The sequence below is a fragment of the Trachurus japonicus genome, chromosome 22 (assembly GCF_045865225.1).
Source record: "Trachurus japonicus isolate A0001 chromosome 22, Traja_1.0".
Classification (NCBI taxonomy): domain Eukaryota; kingdom Metazoa; phylum Chordata; class Actinopteri; order Carangiformes; family Carangidae; genus Trachurus; species Trachurus japonicus.
The window spans coordinates 10,366,762-10,386,844 of NC_140928.1; the positions used below are offsets into that span (position 1 = coordinate 10,366,762).

At 40.2% G+C, this 20,083-nt stretch overlaps 2 protein-coding genes across 2 annotated transcripts; both read left to right on the forward strand.

Moving 5' to 3' along the window:
- Positions 1 to 615: 615 nt before the first annotated feature.
- On the forward strand, positions 616 to 6,963 carry synj2bp (synaptojanin 2 binding protein). The gene is made up of 4 exons (XM_085767413.1): positions 616 to 806; positions 1,442 to 1,578; positions 2,861 to 2,956; positions 4,876 to 6,963. The coding sequence occupies exons 1-4, from the start codon at positions 743 to 745 to the stop codon at positions 5,011 to 5,013; spliced, it is 435 nt and encodes a 144-aa protein (XP_085623539.1). The 5' UTR covers positions 616 to 742; the 3' UTR covers positions 5,014 to 6,963.
- Positions 6,964 to 8,771: 1,808 nt separating this feature from the next.
- LOC146963522 (deubiquitinase DESI2) lies at positions 8,772 to 17,119 on the forward strand. The gene is made up of 5 exons (XM_085767645.1): positions 8,772 to 9,020; positions 12,819 to 12,891; positions 14,829 to 14,922; positions 15,018 to 15,159; positions 16,648 to 17,119. The coding sequence occupies exons 1-5, from the start codon at positions 8,982 to 8,984 to the stop codon at positions 16,885 to 16,887; spliced, it is 588 nt and encodes a 195-aa protein (XP_085623771.1). The 5' UTR covers positions 8,772 to 8,981; the 3' UTR covers positions 16,888 to 17,119.
- The last annotated feature ends 2,964 nt before the right edge of the window (positions 17,120 to 20,083 follow it).

The window sequence follows — 20,083 nt, forward strand, 5'->3', positions numbered from 1 at the left end:
GGGGGGTGATCATCTTTAGGATATGGCTAAATAGGCTGATAACCTAATATAAATGAATTGACTTATTTTTTCACGAACACACTGAAAGTTCACTGTCCTCACTCACAAGATTTAATCCTAACATAAGACATAAAACTGTTTATTTATCCTACATGTGGGAAATTTGGTCGTTACAGTAGCATTGTAGCATACAAGTAGAAAAATATTCAGATATAGAAATATAAAACGATAAAAAACAAAGAGAGATAGATTCATTCTGTACAGTTATATACCAAATTATTTGCAGAGTTTATACAGTTATTTACAAGAACAGAATAAAAATGATATACACAGTGTTGGTACTTGTACGGCAGGTATAAACTATTGCACAGATGGGGTAAAGTTATTATATTATTAAATAAAATAAGTTATTTTTTAGTGGAAAAAGTAGGAATAGTAACATTACATTTCATTATGTGGGGCGCCTTACTATTCATAGAGTTAATCCTCTGTCTGTGCTTTCTGATGTGTAATTCAAAGGTCAGCCTGCAGTTCCGCCTCTGGCCATCAGGGGGCAGCACAACCACAAACCACCACCCATAGACCGACTGACTGCGCCGAAGGAAGCAAATCGAAACTCCTCAATGAGTTCACCTTCAGATAAATAGTTTGTTCCCCCCTTTCTGTCTCTCTCTCTCTGCCTTTTCCCCCCTCATCCTGTCAGCACTTGCATTTTTTTTAATTGTTGTGCCGTGTTGACAAGATGAACGGCTCTCTGCACTCCTCGTCTAGCGTGGCGGACATTAACCTGAAGCGAGGACCGGCAGGTAAGAGACAGACACAGCAGACGTAACGTTAGTAGTTGACGGGCTGTTAGCAACGAGCTAAGCTACGTAGCAGTAAAAAAAACAAGTGTGTATCCCAGAGCTAAAGGCTAATTTGCGAATCAAAACTGAAGAAAACACCGCCCTAGCTGCTGCTGTCGTGGATTGCACTAGAAGGAAACCAGTGTCGTCGCAGCTGGTTGAGCTTTGACGACTTTATTTAAGCTAAAGCTAAAAAGAAACATTGATTTATTATGCACTTAAATCTTTTAAAAGTGGACGGGGCCCGACTGACTGACTGACTGACTGACTGTGACAGTTTTGTTTCATTGAAGCCCAGTGTTACAGCTGGACAGTTCAGGGGGTTTATTAAGCTGAAAGAGAGAGAGTAATGTTTGGTTTACACTTGGGATTTGTTATGTAACATTCAATGAACTGGCCTCTTCTCTTTTTGGTGGCAGCAGCACAGTGTTGGAGGGATTTCTCTTGAACTTTGATCAATTGAGATAAATGGCATGATTGGATCAGCAACTTCTGCCCCTGACAAACAATGACACATATATAAAACCTATTGAATTTTTTACTTTAAAAGCCACATCATGTCTTTCACTTTCTTTCTTTTCTTACTTTTCTTTCAGGCTTGGGCTTCAATATAGTTGGGGGCGTGGACCAGCAGTTCGTGGTGAACGACAATGGCATATACGTGTCCAAGATTAAAGAAGATGGAGCTGCAGGGTTGGATGGACGACTGCAAGAGGGTGACAAAATCCTGGCGGTAATAAATGTTGATTATTATCCAGAAGGTTGGAGGTAGGAGGATGTGCAGCAGCCAGGATCATATTTGCACATTTTCCAGGTTGAAAGCACATTAAAGTGTTTCAGATTCAGGTTACTTTATTCATCCTGTTAGGGAGATGTGGTTTGCAGATGCAGAGTAAAAAAAAACACACAGAAAATAACGAGGCATCCACCCACTGACACAGTCTCAGACACCATTTAGGATTAAACATGAAAATAAAAAGATAAAATTATCAAATAAATTAATCAAAAATGTTATATAAGTGTTAAATAACAATAAAACATCCAAACTACATAACCAAACCCTGAAATAAAACAGTCTAATAGATACTAGTTATTACAGGCAAAAAGATCTTGTGCAAATTTTTTAAGTTTTACAGCCTGTTTTTCAGTGTGATGGCAGCTGGAATAAACCTGTTTCATAGTGCTTTGTTTTTATACCTTAGGACTGAAATGCATTTGCATACCTGCTCTGACTGTCTTACTATGAGGTCTGGTTCAGGTGTGGCTCACCGATCGGCTTACTAGACCAATTCAAAACTATCTTACCTAACAGAGACACATTATCTATCCACTGATTGAATCATAAATGGGCAAATTAAATTAAATTAATTATTCTGCTTCAGTCTCTCCTCCAGCATAAAACATCATATGAGTGTAAAATAAAAAGTGCTGTCGCCTGTATTTATTTATATGCATCTATAACAATCCAGTGATAAGATATTATGATGAACATAGTCAGAGGGATTTCCATGTATGTTTTTGTTTGCTGCATTATTAGAATACACCTCTCCTTGGCTTGTAATAATTTTTGCAAATGTTTGGTAGAGACAATATACTGTATGATAGATCATTTTACAGTGCATCGTTTATTGCCTTTGCTGCCTTTCAATAGAAAAACAAGCAGCCTTGAGTTATTCCTGTAGCATTGCTCTCACACTGCATACATCCTCCTGAAAGCAGCCTTTATGTAGCATGAGAGGCAAAACCCGGGGGTTAAAAAGGTCAGCAGCAATACAGCCTGGTTCCCACAAGTTAGATATTGCTTCAAGCATATGGTAATACTTGAGGCTAAGATCAGAACACCAATGATTTTGTCAAAACCAGCTTCTGGCAGCAAGATAGTGCTGTTAGATTTTTAGTAATTAAATAAAATCTAAACTGTCTGGAAGAAATTAAAATGATTTTGAAAACTCCCAGTGGAAAATACAAGCCAAGTGTTTAATTTGTTTTTGTCTCATGTGGGCTGTACACCTCAGATCAATGGAGTCGAGCTGGAGAATAAGACACACAAAGCTGCCGTGGAGCTGTTCAGGACAGCGGGGGAGGACGTGAAGCTCCGTGTGATGAAAAAGGTAGGAGGCATGAAACTTTACCTAGGACTCAAATGTTTCTTAAAATGTGTTATAGTGTTTTATAAAGTACTTCTGTCACAAAGAGAGACAGTAAAGTCCGTCAGGGTGTTCATGTCTCTTGTCCTGATGGTTTTACAAGCTACTAGCAGGACAAAAAACAAATTCACACTGTGGTGGCATAGAAACACTGATCACCTTTAAAAACACAAGTTTACAAAGTACTTCACAAAACAATATAGAAGAGACAAATGCCATAAAACCATAAGAGGTGGACCGCCCAAGTGATACAGCAACACAGGCAATACAAGAACCCAACAACAAATTGATACCAGGAGGACTCAAATTAAAATGCAGGATGCAGTTAAAATAAATAAAAGGGGGGTATACATGATAAAAACAAATAAAATGAGATGCCATTATAAGAAAAAGTAGGATAAAAGAGTTAAAACCGACAAAAGTGTAAAGTAAAACAAAGAGCATTTGAGTAAAACTGAGATAAAAGAAATAGATCATAAGATGACATCACGTAAAAGCAAGTCTGTAAAAGTGGGTTTTAAGATCACTGACCAGTTTTGTTAATAGATGATGGACTTGACAATTGCTCCCTAATCAAAGTTATTTTCCCGATGACGGTTTCTGTTTCACTCCATTTTATTAATGTACTCAGTTATTTTTATATGGGAGAACAGTGAGACAAAGACCAACTAAAGATGAGAAACAGATAACACACAACCTTATATTTAATGTGACTTTATCCGCCTTTATTGCAGGTATTTTCTTTATCAGTGAACTATGTCCTGCTGCTAAAGATTACAGGTTAAAATCGGGACAACATCTAGTTCCACTTTCTGTGATTTCACGGTGCCACAGCGACATACTCAGAACAAAGAGGTGGAGGTTTGCCACTTCTCTGCAACAAAGCCGCCAGCGTCTAGTAAAAAAAACGTAAAAACATGGGCGGATAAAGCTACTGTTGTTGTTTCATATTGTTTTAATGCTGCTGGTGTTGTGCTTTGTTTGGGTACAGTAGTGTTTTGCCAGCAGATTGAACCCAGTCCTCCTTCACAGGCACATTTTGTCTTGGCTTCATTTCTCCTCGTCTACTTTTGGTTTGGTTGAAATTAGCAGAGTGACTGAAACAGTTTTGGCAGCAGGTTCAGAGAGTACCGCCATTTATGGGCAGAAATCTCACCCACTGTTGCTCATGAGGCTTGGATTTCACTCTTAAAGCCATGCCCGTGGTTTTGGCTTTGCTTTAGACATTAATTACTGAACATACTTTTTTATTCCAGCTGTCTGTTTCCCAAGGCATCGTATATGTTTTTATAGTAAACAGTTTTCTTAACTGTATTATAGGCGGAGAGCAGAATCTGATCATTTTTACATGGCTTTTACCGTTATGTTCATCTTTCTTTTTCCAAAAATGAATTCTGTGAAATCCACATTATCGTGGTTCTTAATGCTTATGAACCATTACAATCAGTAGGTTTAACAACAAGTGGATTCATAATCTGTTTCAGTTTGAAAAATTATAACAAAACAAAAGAAGAGGCCTGAGTTTTGTAAGCAAAAACATTAAATATTTGCTGTTGCCAACTTCTCAAATCTCAACAATATGATGTTTTCTTTGCCACACATGATAATAATAAACTGAATGTCTTTGGATTTTCAACAGTTTAAAGATGTCATGTTGGTCTGTGGCGCTCTCCAGCAAACAAAACTTTATCACAAGAACTTGATTTCTTAATCAAACAAATAAACAGATTAATTAATAATAATGAAAATAATAATCAGTTTTCAGCTCTGACTGGAGGTTTAATCCACATTTGAACAGAATAACAACTGGTGCATTTCTGTGTAAATATCACCTCGAGTGCAGCTTTAATGTAAATTCTTATTTTCATATCTGTGTTTTGCAGTCGGCAGCTCACATGAACGGACCCTCACCCTCACCATCAGACTCTTCGGGGTTTTCTCTGGGATTGCTGGCTGCTGTTGCGGGGGTTGCCATCATCGTTTCGATTTTTTACATGCGGCACAGCGGGAAACACTTTTAACCAAGCAGCGACGACTGTATGTTATTATTTTTTAAGATCAAACACTTTGCTAAAGGCCAAAGAAGTGAACGAGGGAACAAACTCTAAACCGTAGAGCTTATTTTATTTGATTAGTAGGTGTTGGTGTCACCGATGAGTTTCTCCATCTTCATGTTTGTTATGTGATTAATGGTAGCTTCTTGACACCCTTCCTATGCAAAGGGACGCGCTCTTACCACAGAGACGACTTCTAATAGATAACGCTGTGAGGGTAAGGACGTACACACAACATTTCTGCTGCTGGGCTGTGCTCAGGCAGAAACAAACACTTGTTTGCAGAAAAAAAAAACTATTCAAACCTTGGGTCAAGTCAGACTGACTCAAGCTTCAGGATCCATTCACAGACTGAAAGACAGTGTTGTGTTCGGTCTGAACCCCCATCACTGAATGGCAGCTCTGTTTGACGGGGCGACGTGAGAGGAACCCATTCCTGTTTTTTCAGTTTGTCTGTATTAAAAGTTCACAGCACTGGGTTTTGATTTTCATTTTGCTCTGTTGCACAGAATCATGAGAGGAGCAGCATCCTGCTGTGTGCTGCTTAGATTGAGCTGGGGTGTTGAAAAACCCTGCAGTTCATCTGATAACTTGTGTCCAGTAATGGACTTCTTGAGTGCCTTTTTTTTTTTGCTGTATATTACAAATCGTCAGTTCTTGTTGCTCCCTCTCATTGACCAAAGTGAAAATCAACCCACTATGCCCATTGATAGCATTAAATTAATGGATATGGCTGGCTTTTTTCTTTTTTTTCTTATTGTCAACAAATCCTGAAAGTAGCTTCATACTAACAGTGTTTTATTCCATTTGCTAACATTGTCTGACTTCCTGTGCCACAAACTCATTTGTTTTAACATGTGAATACAGTGAATAACAGGTCACAGACAGATAGTTTAATTTCAAAAACAATTCATTAATTCTCTAAAACACCATATGGCACAGTAGGTTTTAGCAAACGTCACAAATAGTGCATTCACTGGGAACTATTTTTAGCTGCGGATTAACACATATTCAGTACACGAACTTAGTATTTCAAGTATTGTGCCCTTGCTTATCCTCATGAATGACCCAGTGTCTCATTTTGAAAAGTTGACAGTGGAGCTCTATGAGACAGAGGAATGAGATAAATCAGGAAATATATTGATTATTGTTGGGATTTGTTGACAGAAAGAAAAATGTAGATCATAACCAGACTTATCCTTTTAGTCTCACCAAGTAGTTTCACTTTGAAGAGTTTATATTATAAAGCTTCACATGTTCACTCAGGGTGAACCATTAAATATGTATATAATGAGTTGAAAGCCCACTCCCATACTGTATGTCCGTTCACAGCTGATGACTCTGAGAGATGCTGTCATGTTTCCAAATGTTCTCGTAATCTTTCCACGCCAGTAGTGCTTGTCGTCACATCGCACCTCCCGCCGATTGATTCTTTCTGTGGGGTGAAAATGAAAATTGAAAGTGTGTTGTCGGGGAAAGGAGAGGAGTTCTTTTGTGTGGAGGACCAACAACGACGCAGCTCGAACCAATTCAGTTTAAAGGGGGAGTTTTCATAAGAGCTTTGTTGCTTTCAGTGACCTTAAATGTTTGTTTTTTTTCCTCTCTTTTTTTTTTGTTTTTGCACTAGCCACAATCATGGAAGTCCTCCAGTAAACGGCCATAGAGCAGATGAATTGTGTGAATTGTGTGTGCTTGGGTGTATTTTGTCCACATTTGTCGGCGTGCAGTGCATCTGTCATGTAAATGTCTCTGACTGTATGTGGCTCCTGTTATCTGTAAATACATGTCATGTCGCTCTGCTGATTGGGACTGTGAATACGTGCAGTAAACCAGACGAGTAGATCAGAAGCACTACTAAATTATGCAAATACTGTGTGTTTGACATCTAAGCACCCATTAAAATTCATGTTGAATTCACCTGCATTTCTCCTTCATTTTTAATGAATAGGCAGGAAATTCATATTTCAATTAAATCTGAATTCTGCTTATTTATAAATAAAGATGTTTTTTTTTGTGTTTAACAGTTATAAATGTTCAACTTTGACTTCAGAAGCTCATCTACCAAACGTCTATTAACACTCACTAACCATGAGTACATGTGTTGCTCATCGAAGTATTGTTTATCATTGAGTTATACTTCATAAATTGAAATCTGACATATCCTAAATAACTGGTTTCTAAGTGATATAATACTTCATTTATAAATGCAATTGATATTTGCGTAATGGACAAAAGCTGTCAAGTTAGCAGAGGTATAAGGTACAATACCGGATGCAGGCAGTTCAGCTTCAAAATAAAAGTGGACACTTGCTAGAATTTGACTACCGGTAAATAAGATAAAGTATATAAAAACATTTTTTTCAGAAAAAGTAAATTATTACCTTGTGTCTAATGCAGTTTAATGATTTAATGATAGGTTATAACAGTAGGGGAATAATAAAATTAACCATCATGAAACAAACCATGAAACCTGTTGTATTGTTGCATGTTATATCGGTTTTTGATCAAGTCTTGCTACATTTTCAGTAAAAACAAACAAACAAACAAAAAACACTTTAAAAAACTAAATAATCTATCTTGATACCAGTAGACCTAAATTAAAAAACAAAAAAAAAACCAAAAAAAAATGTGATAAACAGGTGTCTCGTGCACCACGCGCTGGTGAAACTGAGCAGTTTTCAGTGTTTTAACGTGGAGCTGCTGGACAGAAATAGTAAAGTGGTGTCTTTTATAACAATATGTGCTCCGGTCCTACACCCACCAGCACCACCACCACCACCACCAGCAGCAGCAGCACCAGCAGCAGCAGCAGCAGCAGCAGCAGCTCCGTCTCCCATCAGCTGTTGGAGGATGTTGCCTCGGAGGCAGCTATGATGTAATCAAGCGCATCAGCCGCGTCCAGAGAGAGAGAGAGAGACTAGAGCCGGACTGAGCTCAGCATCAGCTCGACAACACGGACTGGGGACCTTTTTTTTCTTCCTAAATTCATCTTTAACATTAAACCTTTAATCGGTCGGCTTTAGGGAGACTGATCTCTGCTGCTGCTGCTGTTGCTGGAGGAGTCATGTCGCGGAGGTTTGTTCCGACCAGCTTCCCCTCCCCAGGATGCTGCTGGATGCGGGCGAGCAGTAGCAGCGGCACCGGCCGGGGATGCTGCTGCTGCCGCCGCTGGTGAACCGGACCACCACCACCACCACCACCACCTCTCACCTCACCTACCCAACCCACCCACCATCCCATCAGCTGTAATTAACCGTGGCCATGGCTCAGGAGGACCCCTCTCTCCCCATACTGTAGCTACTCCAGCTTCCGCGTAAAAATGGCCTCGGCGTCGGTCCGCCTTAGCTGAGCTGCTGCCCCTCTTTCGCCCACGATGACAGGAGGGGAGCCCGCTTCGGATCTTAACACTTGTAGGCCCCTGTATGCCTCTTCATGGAGCACGTTATCAGCTCTGATCTGATATTTTGTTGAGCTGCTGCTGCTGTTGTTTTCATTGCAAACTAGCTCACACACCACCACCACCTCCTCCACAGTCTGCACCGGAGCCACCGGGACATGGGCCGCTGTTGCTGCTGCTGCTGTTGCTGCTGCAGGAATCTGAGCTTCATGCTTTCCTGACCTCACTCTCCATAATGGCTCTGTGACATCTCGCTAAGCTTCACTTGTCCGGGTTTGCTCTTGGGACATTTTTCCCCCTATTCTTCTTCTTTTCCTTCTTCCCCTGGCTTGCCGTGCAGAGTTTGTGTCCCATGCAGTAGTCGCTGCCCTGCGGGGAGGGGGGAATGAAGAGCCTCCATCCGTCCAGCAGAAGCCTTCCCGCAGCTGCTGCTCCTGCTCCTGCCCACGGTGTGGCCCTGTGACTCCAGCGGGGTGTGGAGGTCCTTAAAACAACGTGGAGGGTGGGGACGGTCGCCTTTCCAGCTCAGGTTTAAACCATGGCCAATGAACCTGTCATCCTTAACGTGTATGATATGGTAAGATACACCTGACCTCACCAAACCCACACTGACTGCACCCACTTTGTTTTCATACTCGGATGTAGCCAGGCTATGTCATGGTTTCTTGTTGCTGCCAGAAAACGTGTGACCAACTTGGGAAGTGAATGCACCACTAGAAACGTGAGGCCTACACACACCTGTTTCATTTTGTGCACATCACAGCACTATTTTCACGAGCTGGACTCAAATAACCCTGTTAAAATAAACTCAAACATATATAATTTTAATAATTGCACTTACACAATGCACTTCTAACAGGTGACTAATAGTTAAAATAAAATACAAGTGTTTTCTATGGTATATTATGAAGAGCAGGCACACCCATGTCCAAAGATTTACTGCAACACTAATTGAAGAGGAGACTGGATGGTATGCAGCCTATAGTAGCCTACACTGCACAGTGTGAGAGTGTGTGTGGCTTTAACTGGTGCTGCAGCAGACATCATGCATTGTGTCATAAAGACAAGTTGTACTCTCTCCACTACACCACTATTAAGCAGTTTCACTCATTTTGTCTTGTGGGGAAAGTACAATGTAGTGATACTTTTATTTAAAAGGACAAGTGCATAAGACGATTCAGGTTCATGTTCCAACCTCAGCCTGACTCAACCCTCTGCCCTCTGTCACTGTGCCCTGAGCTCACATGATACACACACAGACACTCACACACTCACACACGCACGCACGCATCAGGAAAGGACAAGGATCCTCATTCAGACATGTGCCCACTGCCTGGTCTCCACATACTGTACTGCTGAACAAAGTCTTGTGTGAATAATATTTATGCAACATGTTGCTGTAAATGCAAATAATTACACACTTTATTTTACTAAACACAATTTAATTCAGCATTTGTGAGCAGTACAAGATACTGTTCATATTGTAATTCATTTATTAATGTATTGGTCAACCATTACAAAGTTCAAATAAGAGTTTATTCAAGACCGAAGATGTAGTTACACAAAAAAAATGTACTTTTCATTTAAGCCGGCAGCTGTATCTTGTCTTGAAAGTGAAGAAAAAGTTTTGCTTTTGCACACGAAAATGTAAATAGAATAAGCACTTTATATAACCTACAAAACATCATTTGAATCCAGACCTGCACCTGGCAAGGCAACTAATGAGTGTAATTACATTTAATAGTAATATAGCCAAGAAAAAACACTATAAATAGCATCAAAGATTAGGTTTAAGACTTTATACTTAATTACATTAAGTAAATATGGATGATGAGCCAAGATCGATGGGTTGTTTGGCAAAAATGTGAAACGTCTGGTGTAGATGTGCAGCAGTTTCTCATTTGAATTTCTTTCCCTTTTAAAAAAAAAACGTGCTCATAATATTTGTGCTTTTATTATATTTTTGTATATATCTCTGAATCTGTATTTTGTAAAACACCTTTGATTTGTAGGGAGGGTCAGATGTCGTCATATATAACAATGAATTCAGCGATACTGTATTTCCAAATGTGCTTAAAAGTGCAGCACAGTGTGTTATAAATTATGCATAATATTGCTCATTAATGCCAGAAGGGTGGGTGGGGGTTAAAATAATGATAATAAAAGAAAGTACCAATAGAAAGCCATTGGGGATTTCTAATCACTAGAGATCTGCTTCATATTTTGAGAAATTGTAGCCTACAACTCTGAGAGAACAGCATGATGATGATGATGATGATGATGTGTAGGCAGAAATGAGACCGTGATTTTAGTAACACTCACATAAATGTTAATCACACACTAAAACTCGAGGCCGGGTGCAGGTCTGGACTCTTGGCTCTCTCCTGAAATCTTGAGGACCTCAGTGGGTCCGAAGGTGACGTCTCAAACAGCTGATTTAATCCCAGCGTGGCTCTGCAGTGCCAGGACTTAACAGGTCAGACAGCGGCTGTTGCAAAGGGAGAAAGTGAGGATGAGGGCGGCGGCACTCTGAGGCAGCCTTAAATACTCTGATGAGAATTAAACACAAGACGAGGCGAGAAGGCAACATGATTCATGAGGAGGAGGAGGAGGAGGAGGAGGGAGGGTGGCGACCAGTCGATCATCTTTGATGTGAAATCACTGTGACTGACTGGTGGATGTGTGTGTAGTGGCGCATGCTGTATCTGCATAGGCAGGAGATGGTATATACTGTAGGGGGAGGCCGCATGGATCGTTGCAGCTGCACTGGGCATGCAACATGATCTCACAAAATAGCAAGAGAGTGAGGGTGCACCCATCAGAAAGGGGTGATTTATCTCCACCGTGACTATGAAAGCTTCACTAATGTTGCCAGGACTGATGCGTTCGGGTGAAGTCGGGTCATTTGTCACAATCTCATTTCACTCGGGTGGAAGGATTTGTCCTTGATTTCTCAGCGATTTCTTTCCAGGAAGGTTTTTCCATTCATTCCTGGTGGAAATGAAAAAAGCTATAGATCCAGTAGGTTAGAGGTCACTGCAGAAACATGAGAAGACTCTGTTGACACACAGTAGAGTGGTGGAAATGCTTTTATTGTATCAGTCTGGGCCCCGGAAATGTGTTCTATTATTAATAGAGGACAGCTGGGGCGGCGTGGATAGCTCTTAGCATGTCTCCTCACGGGTGTCCCAGGGCATGGGAGTGTCAGTGGGTGTGGGGTGGGGCGAGCTGTGGTCCTGCCATGAATAATCTCTTGATAGTATAGATTGCAGTGAGGGGCGGCTGTGGCACTATGGCTCAGAGCACAGAATAAGCTCGGTTTGACGTGCTGGGGTTGTCTAGTGTGTGAATAATTTTCCTCCTGCAGTTCAAAGAAGAAGAAGCCAGAAAAACCAGAGACTGTGATTGAAGTAGATTTGCCCTTGAGATGAATCAGTCCTGCGTCTTCCCCTTGTTTTGTTTTGTTGTTTTTTCTTTGCCTGGTGCATGCTGGGATGCACCTGCTGTTACAATCCTGAACAAGAAGAAACAGATACAGTCAACAAATGAATTATTTGTTGAATAAGAGGGTTTTTGGTTGTTTTTTTTGGTAATTGCAGGTTAACATTTAAAAAAAAGTCTTTATTTAACCAAGAACACCTGCAAAGATGGGCAGTAATAACAAAATAACTTTCAACAATTGTAAATTTATTGAATGTTTTTTGCATATGAAACAAAATCAGAACATCAAAGCGATCAAAATTCAGCAAAATTTGATTAAACATCCTGTTTAATGTCAAATCCGTATACAGATGTGAATGAGAGATTATTTGGGAATGATTCACTTTGATATGGTGTAAACAGCAATATTCAATTTATATTTAAGAGACTGTAGTGTAGAATATTACAGTTGTATGTGATGTTTTGATTTCACTGCAGTATGGTGCAGTATTTGTATCGCAGTACAAGTTGTGTTGTAAACACAGAGCCGGGTTAGCTGCTCTTCTTATGTTAACTGGCTGTATTTACCATACAGAAACGGAGAGTGGTATTGATCCTTTCATCTAACTCACATAGGAAAGAGATCGAATGTGAAACAATTCCCTCAACAGAAAATATAAAAACACTTTCAGTTTAATCGAACAGCAAAGGTGCTGTATAATAATTAGGCTTTAAACACGTGTTTGATTAACTTTCATCGCTGTAAGTAATTGAGATCTACTTCTTCAGCAGTATTGAGTAGCCCCAACAGTCACATCAGCTTTTCTCCGTAGTTAAAACTGTTTTCTGCAGAGCTTCTGCATTTTTTTTCTTGCCTGATCCAACACTGTTTTTTTTTGATGATATAATTTGATATTGATCCTAACCCCCCATTTCTCTCCCTCTTTCTCTGCAGTACTGGATAAACGAATACACTTCCAATCTGGGCATTGGAGTCTTCCACTCAGGCATTGAGATTTATGGCAGAGGTGAGACGAAGGAGCTTATTTTACATCTGTGAAGTCCCATCACAGTTTTGTCTGAGCGGAGCGGCTCTAGGGGCCAGACTCAGACTCTCAGAGTGTCACCGTCTGATCCTGAAAATTTCGTGCAAGGCTGCTTTCACCGACTTAGACGAAGTGGGGCTTTAAAAAAATGGAATATGGAGTTGTGCTCCTAATAACATGACCCCATTTCTCTGGGTTGAGTCACCGCTGACTCACCGTGTATGTGTGTGTTTGTGGTTTAAAAAAAAAGAAGAGAAGCAGAAACCAGCATGAAACTAGATCACTGGGAATTCCATTATGCCCTTGCAACCAGAAATATTGGGTCTGCGCACCGGGAAAAATGATGGTAGTGAAAATGCAGTCTGTACTCAGGCAGGAAATCACTCCTTTTAATGGATCTTCAGCATAATATCCTGAGCTTGCAGCATATTTTTACATAATGATGCCATGAATTTAATATCCCCTCACTGTCAGGTGAAGAGCTCCAACTATGAAATATCTCAAATTTAATAGCTAAGGCAGCAAAATATGACATGAAATATGTCTAATTTTCATTTATTGAATGTAGCTGCATACAGTCCATGCAGATAAAGAATCTGTGTAACATCGGCAGCCTGCATCACAGAGAAGTTGTGATATTTTGAATGTGGATATTATCAGAAGAGTCTAGTTGTAAAGGAGGTTTTCGTGAGTCCGTGGGTTTTTAGAAACCACAGACAAAAGAAGAATTCAACCAACTACATTTACTGCTGTGGTCCACTTGTTTTATTCCACAAAGGCAAACACAGCGCTTTTGAAACTTTTGCTCATTTACGAATAAAACATTTGAATACTTCCTCCACCATAGAGAAATACGTGATCATCCAACTGCCATTAAAACATATTAAAAGTATATTAAAGGAGCTATATGTAAGAAATGTGGCAAGTAATCATAAAATCATCCAATCTGTCACCAGAGACTAAGGAATCATGTTAATTTGAAATACTGATCTGACTGACAACAACAGCCAGAATATTCCCGTTTAAAAATTTTATTTGCAGCACGCAAATCATGTTTATGTTTTAAATGTTATGTTTTTGGCCTGTTGCACCACCCACCGCTCGCTCCCAATCACAAAGTCAGTCAGGTTGCCAGTTACCACTGAGCTGCAGCTACAAGCATTGTGAATTATGTCTGACGTTGCTAACATTAAAAGACCACGCTCTCAAAAGCAGAAACAAAACCAGGATCTGCATAGGAGGTGCGTTTAAAAGATGGAGACAGCTGGGAGAGGAGAAGAACTTGAGGACAGATGCTGAAGTGGAAAATTTTCCACTCCAACACACTATCTTTTTGCACAATGATCCGTTTTCCCAGTGCATGTACACAGCTTTATCCGGCTCATTTCGTTCTGTTACTACATCGTCGCAGCTATAGTGGCGTAGAGACTGTGTGAGTGAGTCTCGGGGTACCATGGCCACAAAGATGGAGCAGGGCAGAGGTTAGCGTGTGACTATCTGGCAACCTCGAGTCTGGGGGGGCAGGGGGAACAGTGCACTGCAGTATTTTAAATTAGACTGCAGCAACAGCTTTGGCCACAGTCTTACATACAGCTCCTTTAAGTTTCCATCAGTGGTAGAAAGAAATAACAGAAATTCTACAATTAAAATCCTGTTTGTAAACGTATCATTAATAAAATGTGTTTAAATTCAGAATCTACAAAACCAGCAGTTGAAGGTTTTCTGTTGAATCTCCTTGTGTTCACCACTGTTTGCCATTGTTCTGGTGTAAATATAGAGCACGGAGACCTGTAATTAGTCAGGCCTAATGATTTAACTACAGTGTGACTGTGATTAATTACTTGCTTCAGTATAATTGCAGTTGTTTAGTGCTTTTATTTTGACAAGTTTACCTCTGTTTTGTCTCCTTGTCCTCACAGAATTTGCATACGGGGGTCATCCGTACCCTTTCAGTGGTATCTTTGAAATCAACCCAGGCAACGCTGCCGAGCTGGGAGAGACATTCAAATTCAAGTGAGCCGGCTCCAGGTTTTAGCATACAGTGCATTGTGATGTTGTTAATGTTAACGGTGGAGATAAGTGTGCTTCATCTGCCTTTTTTTAAACAGGGAGGCCATTGTTTTGGGCACCACGGACTTCACAGAAGAGGACATAGATAAAATCATGGAGGAGCTCGGTAAAGAGTTCAAAGGGAACGCCTACCATCTAATGCACAAAAACTGCAACCACTTCTCCTCCTCACTGTCCGAGGTCAGTCTATATATACACAGTATGATACCACACTGAAATACACTGAAAAGGGCATTTCACCAATATCACATGGAGGTTAGTGTAGTTGGAGTCTATGGAAACACTTTGATGTTGTGTGTGTTTCAAATAGGATTTCTCTGGCCTGCGTTTCAGCATGACATATTTTGTTCTCTGTAAAAACCTTTTTCGTCGTTTTTTGCCTTTATAAAGACAGGACAGTGGAAATAGACAGGAAAGTATTTATTTATTCTTTCATTTTTTTTCTCCGTGCCTCTAATACAAGTGTTGTACTTTTGTCTGTTTACATACAGACATGGAAGTAGTTATGTTTAAGTGTTAATTTATATACGTATTTCTATTATTGTTAACAGTATCTCTATCAGTAACTTTAACTTTATTTATTTATATAGCACCTTTCATAAATATAAAATGCGACACAAAGGGCTTTACAAGTTAAGACCCGACTCCCACACACAAACGCACAAGTACACGCACCTACTCACTCACTTAGGCATGCACACACAGCCGCAAACATACACTTGTTAAGATATGATATGACTGTAGTTCAATTGGCAGTAGTTAAATTATTGTTGTCATCTTCTTTTCTTCTTGCTTTTCTATTATATCTTTGTTTTTTTGTTTTTCACACATTTATTGCCTTCCACATCCCAGTTTTATTTAACAAAAAATGAAAAAATCCACAAAAATAAAAGGAAAGTCAGGGAGAGAGAAGGCCCACATGTCGCCGTATGTCAGCTGGGATTGGCTCCACCACACTGCAACCCTGCATTTATATAAGTAGTGTGTAGACAATAGATGAAAACTATTGACTGTGTTGCCTGGATGATGATGCTGAGGTCTGGATGATTCAGAGCCGAGCAGCAGGTATAAACCATTTAATGTCTCTTAAACCGTCAGCAGAATTTTAAAGTCGATATTTTCCCAAACAGGAAGTTGGTATTAAAGCCCAAGAACTAGAGTGATGTGATTCACTTTGTGGGTCTTAGTGAGGACTCTGGGAGAGCGTTGTTTTTAGCAGGCATTTTAAATTTAGTTTTAGTCTTAGTCTTTTGGACTAAAATACTTACTAGTCATAGTCAATTTTAGTCATTTCTATATGTAATAGTTTTAGTCCGGTTTTAGTTGACGAAAACTCAAAAAGGTTTTAGTCTAGTTTTAGTCAGTTTTAGTAAAAAAATAGTCTTTTAACAAATTAATTCAATAAGTAGGCTATTGGAGATTGCTGTTGGACAGAAACCTGTCCGTTCTCGTCTCGTCAACGAAAACTCACACACGTCTTGTCATGTTTTCATCATAAGAGAGACATGTTTATCTCGTCACCGTCTCGTTATCGTCATGAAAAAAAGGGGCGTCAACGAAATAATTTCGTTATCGTCATCGTTGAAGAAAACAACACTGCTCTGTGATCAGCAAAGAGCAAAGTGCGTTTAATGTCACTCACATACCTGTATTCTTCCTTTTTTCCAGCTGCTGTGTGGACGGGAAATCCCTCGCTGGGTGAACAGACTGGCGTACTTCAGCTCCTGCATCCCCTTCTTGCAGAGCTGCCTACCCAAGGAGTGGTTAACCCCGGCCGCCCTGCAAAGCCACATCAGCCTCGGCCTCCACAAGGAGGAGCAGCACGAGTCCAGCGACGAGGACCCTTCGTCCCCGTCGGGCGCTGCGGCCTCCGGCTCCTCCCACAGCTGCCGGCACACGAGGGTGTAAAAATGCCCGACCCCACACACGCATATATATACACATACACACACACACACTGACCTCTGGACCTTCCTGCCACCACTGCAAGTGGCTCAAGTGGCATTAGTAGGCTTGAACAACCACTGACCTCATACTGTTTGTCCTCTGAGCAAAGAGGCAGGGAAAGAGGCATCTCCTCCTGATGAAGGGAGCTGCAGCCAGAGACTTCAGACCGACAGCACAGAGACTCTTCCTGTCCTCTCTCTCAACAGACGACAGGATGACAGAGGCAAACCTGAGCGCTGAAGCGTGGCACAGACGTCAAACAACAACCACTTGTAGATCTGAAGTTTGTAGTACGATATTATTAGTCTTTTCCATAAACTTTTGAACCTTTGTCAGCCTTGTTCCCTGCCCTGCCTTCTGAGCTGCTTTTGTAGAATAACTAGATAGACAACACCTGAGACTACTGATAGTGACGTTACCAGGAAACTGCTAATCTGCTCAATTTCAACAAGTTCTCGTTCAATAACCTCTATGTGGCCTTCAGTTGATATTGTTGACTCTGCTTTCTTTGTGTGGAGCTTTAGTAGTTTACTTTGGCCATCTTAGACGGTTAGCGGGTTAAAGAGGATCGGACTGCTCCCTGAGTTCAAATGTTGCATGTTGAAAGAATCTGATGAAACTAAAATGCGATGCCACTGTTCTGATCATATCAAGTATTTCCTCTCCTTTTGCTTTTATTTGTTTTTAATGATCTAAACTGGGACGTGTTTCAAACCATAAACTGGTGGTTATTATACCTGCCAGTACAACCAGTTCACCAACGGTTATAAAACAATCAAGGGCAAATACTGTTCATTTTAAATAGTCGCTGTGCATACAGCGTCAGGCAGCCCAGTCACTATCTGTGAACATCTCAGAGACACCAACACAAAGAAAGTCAAGCTGCTACACCGACTATTATTGACTTTGTGACCCAGTACTATTTTTGTCTACGCTTTTATATCTAAACGGTATTTATATTATAATGGTGCGATAACTTCCAGGCTAGGAAACGTACATTTACACCCAGAGATCGCTGCTCTGTGGTCTAGTCATTATTTTTCACCATTAAACTGGTAAAGACTGAACTGCCATGAGAAAGAAGAGCAGAATATTCAGTATTCCCCTTTAAATCACAGTTTTGCCTCAAAGGAATAGTTCAACATTTTAGGGAAATTTGTTCATTTGCTGTCATAAACCTCATATCTACTATGACTGAATACCGAAAGTTGGTTAACTAAGCTGAGCATATAGACTGGAAACAGGGAGAAACCGCTCTAGCATTCCTCTCTGCAGGTAACAAGATCCGCCTACCAGCACCTGTGAAGATCACTTATTATCACTTATGACATGTTGCAATGTCCCAAATCAATGAAATGTCCCAAGATGCCAAACTATTTCTTTAAGGCGATATTTTTTATGTTTGATTGATTTCAACTGTGAACTGAACTGTGACATGTTTACAGATACAAAGCTTTTTAAAGGGATAGCTCAACATTTTGGCAAATTCGCCTATTGTCATAATCCCTATAGTCATAGGAGTAGGTTCATTACTTTTAATTATTGGTGCATATTGTTTTGAGATCCAATCCAACAACTCCAAAACGCTCTCGTGGACAAGTTGTGACCTGCACATGCACCACGCTATGACATAATAATGTAACATTATGAGACAGAGTTGTTTTCGAGGCAAATGCGTAGCCGGAACTACATAGCAGACATAGCTACTGGGCGGAGTGATTTCAAAAAACGCAAATAGTTCTGAATATTTACTTCATGTGTCGTAATGTTATATTATACGTTATTATTTCATAGCGTAGTGAATGTGAAGGTCACAACTTGTCCGCAAGAGCATTTTGGAGTTGTTGGATTGTGTATTTGATGATTTGGATGAGGGAAAGGCGAAGGTATACCGTTCACCTCCATTGTGTTAGCTGAGCAGCTCACGCCTCTGCCCTACTGATCTAAAAAACAGCTTGCACCAACAATTAAAGGTAATGAACCTACTCCTATGACTATAGAGATTATGGCAATAAGCAAATTTGCCAAAATGTTGAAATGTCCCTTTAAGGTAAGGAACAAATCTTTTTTTTTTGTGAAGTTACTCAAAATGTCCAAGGTCAGCTGTGTTGCAGATGTCCGTAAAGGGAAAAAATATGATGTCATAAATTATTTGTAAACATTGTGAATTTAGTATGCATATTGATTATTTCCCCCGCTGATATTGATGATGGTGGTGATTATGATGACAATGATGACAGAAATCTGCTCCTTGTAGTTTTACTTATCTGAACTCATGCCGCTTGCTTTTCTTAATGCAAACTTTGAGTAAACAAAGGCCACGTGTGATTTGAATCCTTTCCTATCCCTCCTGCTGTTGTGTGTTCATGGACAGGTACCCTTTCTCAGGAAGGAAATCACATGACTTGTGATATTGACAGTCATCTAATTCCTGCTGAACACCATGACAAGTGGGGCTGAAAGTGCTAATTAATCATTTGACCTCTTCTCCATGCTCTTAAATAAGCTATTTCCTTATTTATTTTTGATGTAGTCTGACATTTCACCAAGTGTATTGTGTTCAGATTCTTTGGTATATTTTAAGTTGACAGGGAGCTGTACAGTGGTCAGTATTTCATGCTCAAAAGTCTATGGCACTTTCTACAGAGCAGACCAGACAGGTATTTTTCTTTTCTATTGTATGGTGTCAACCTTAACCTTGTATTTCTTTTTCCTAACCCAAGAGACAATTTCAAGAATGATGCTATAGTACTAGAATAAAGAGATGGATAACCAGGAAATGTTTTGCTTCTTTTGTTTTAGTTTAAAATATGGGTGTTGGCAGACTATACTGTATGATGGTACATTCGGTGAGACAACAAGTTTCATTCAAAGTTAACATAATTGGGTGCATGAAGCTGTTGTGGGCACTGCTGTAAATCAGTGAGCAAGGTTTATGGTAATACTGGGTTTCTCAAATATAGATTATAGCCTTGTGGTGATAAAGTGCCTTCTTCTGTCAGGTATCACAATCGCTGCAGCCTCCACCACCCCAGTCAGGATGTGGACCGAATACAGCATGATTTTCAAATACCACATCTGAACCAGTTCTGGGGCACACAGAGAAATGTACTTTAGGTTAACAGCCAGAATCTGCCCAGATGTGGAAGTAGATGGG

What these genes read in the sequence shown, in the direction of transcription:
- LOC146963522 (XM_085767645.1), top strand. Translation starts at nt 8,982, where the DNA reads ATGGCCAATGAACCTGTCATCCTTAACGTGTATGATATG. An exon ending in CATTGAGATTTATGGCAGAG is followed by an intron (nt 12,892 to 14,828) that starts GTGAGACGAAGG and finishes TTGTCCTCACAG; the next exon opens with AATTTGCATACGGGGGTCAT. An exon ending in TCTCCTCCTCACTGTCCGAG is followed by an intron (nt 15,160 to 16,647) that starts GTCAGTCTATAT and finishes CCTTTTTTCCAG; the next exon opens with CTGCTGTGTGGACGGGAAAT.
- synj2bp (XM_085767413.1), top strand. Translation starts at nt 743, where the DNA reads ATGAACGGCTCTCTGCACTCCTCGTCTAGCGTGGCGGACATTAACCTG. An exon ending in CCTGAAGCGAGGACCGGCAG is followed by an intron (nt 807 to 1,441) that starts GTAAGAGACAGA and finishes CTTTTCTTTCAG; the next exon opens with GCTTGGGCTTCAATATAGTT. An exon ending in AGCTCCGTGTGATGAAAAAG is followed by an intron (nt 2,957 to 4,875) that starts GTAGGAGGCATG and finishes TGTGTTTTGCAG; the next exon opens with TCGGCAGCTCACATGAACGG.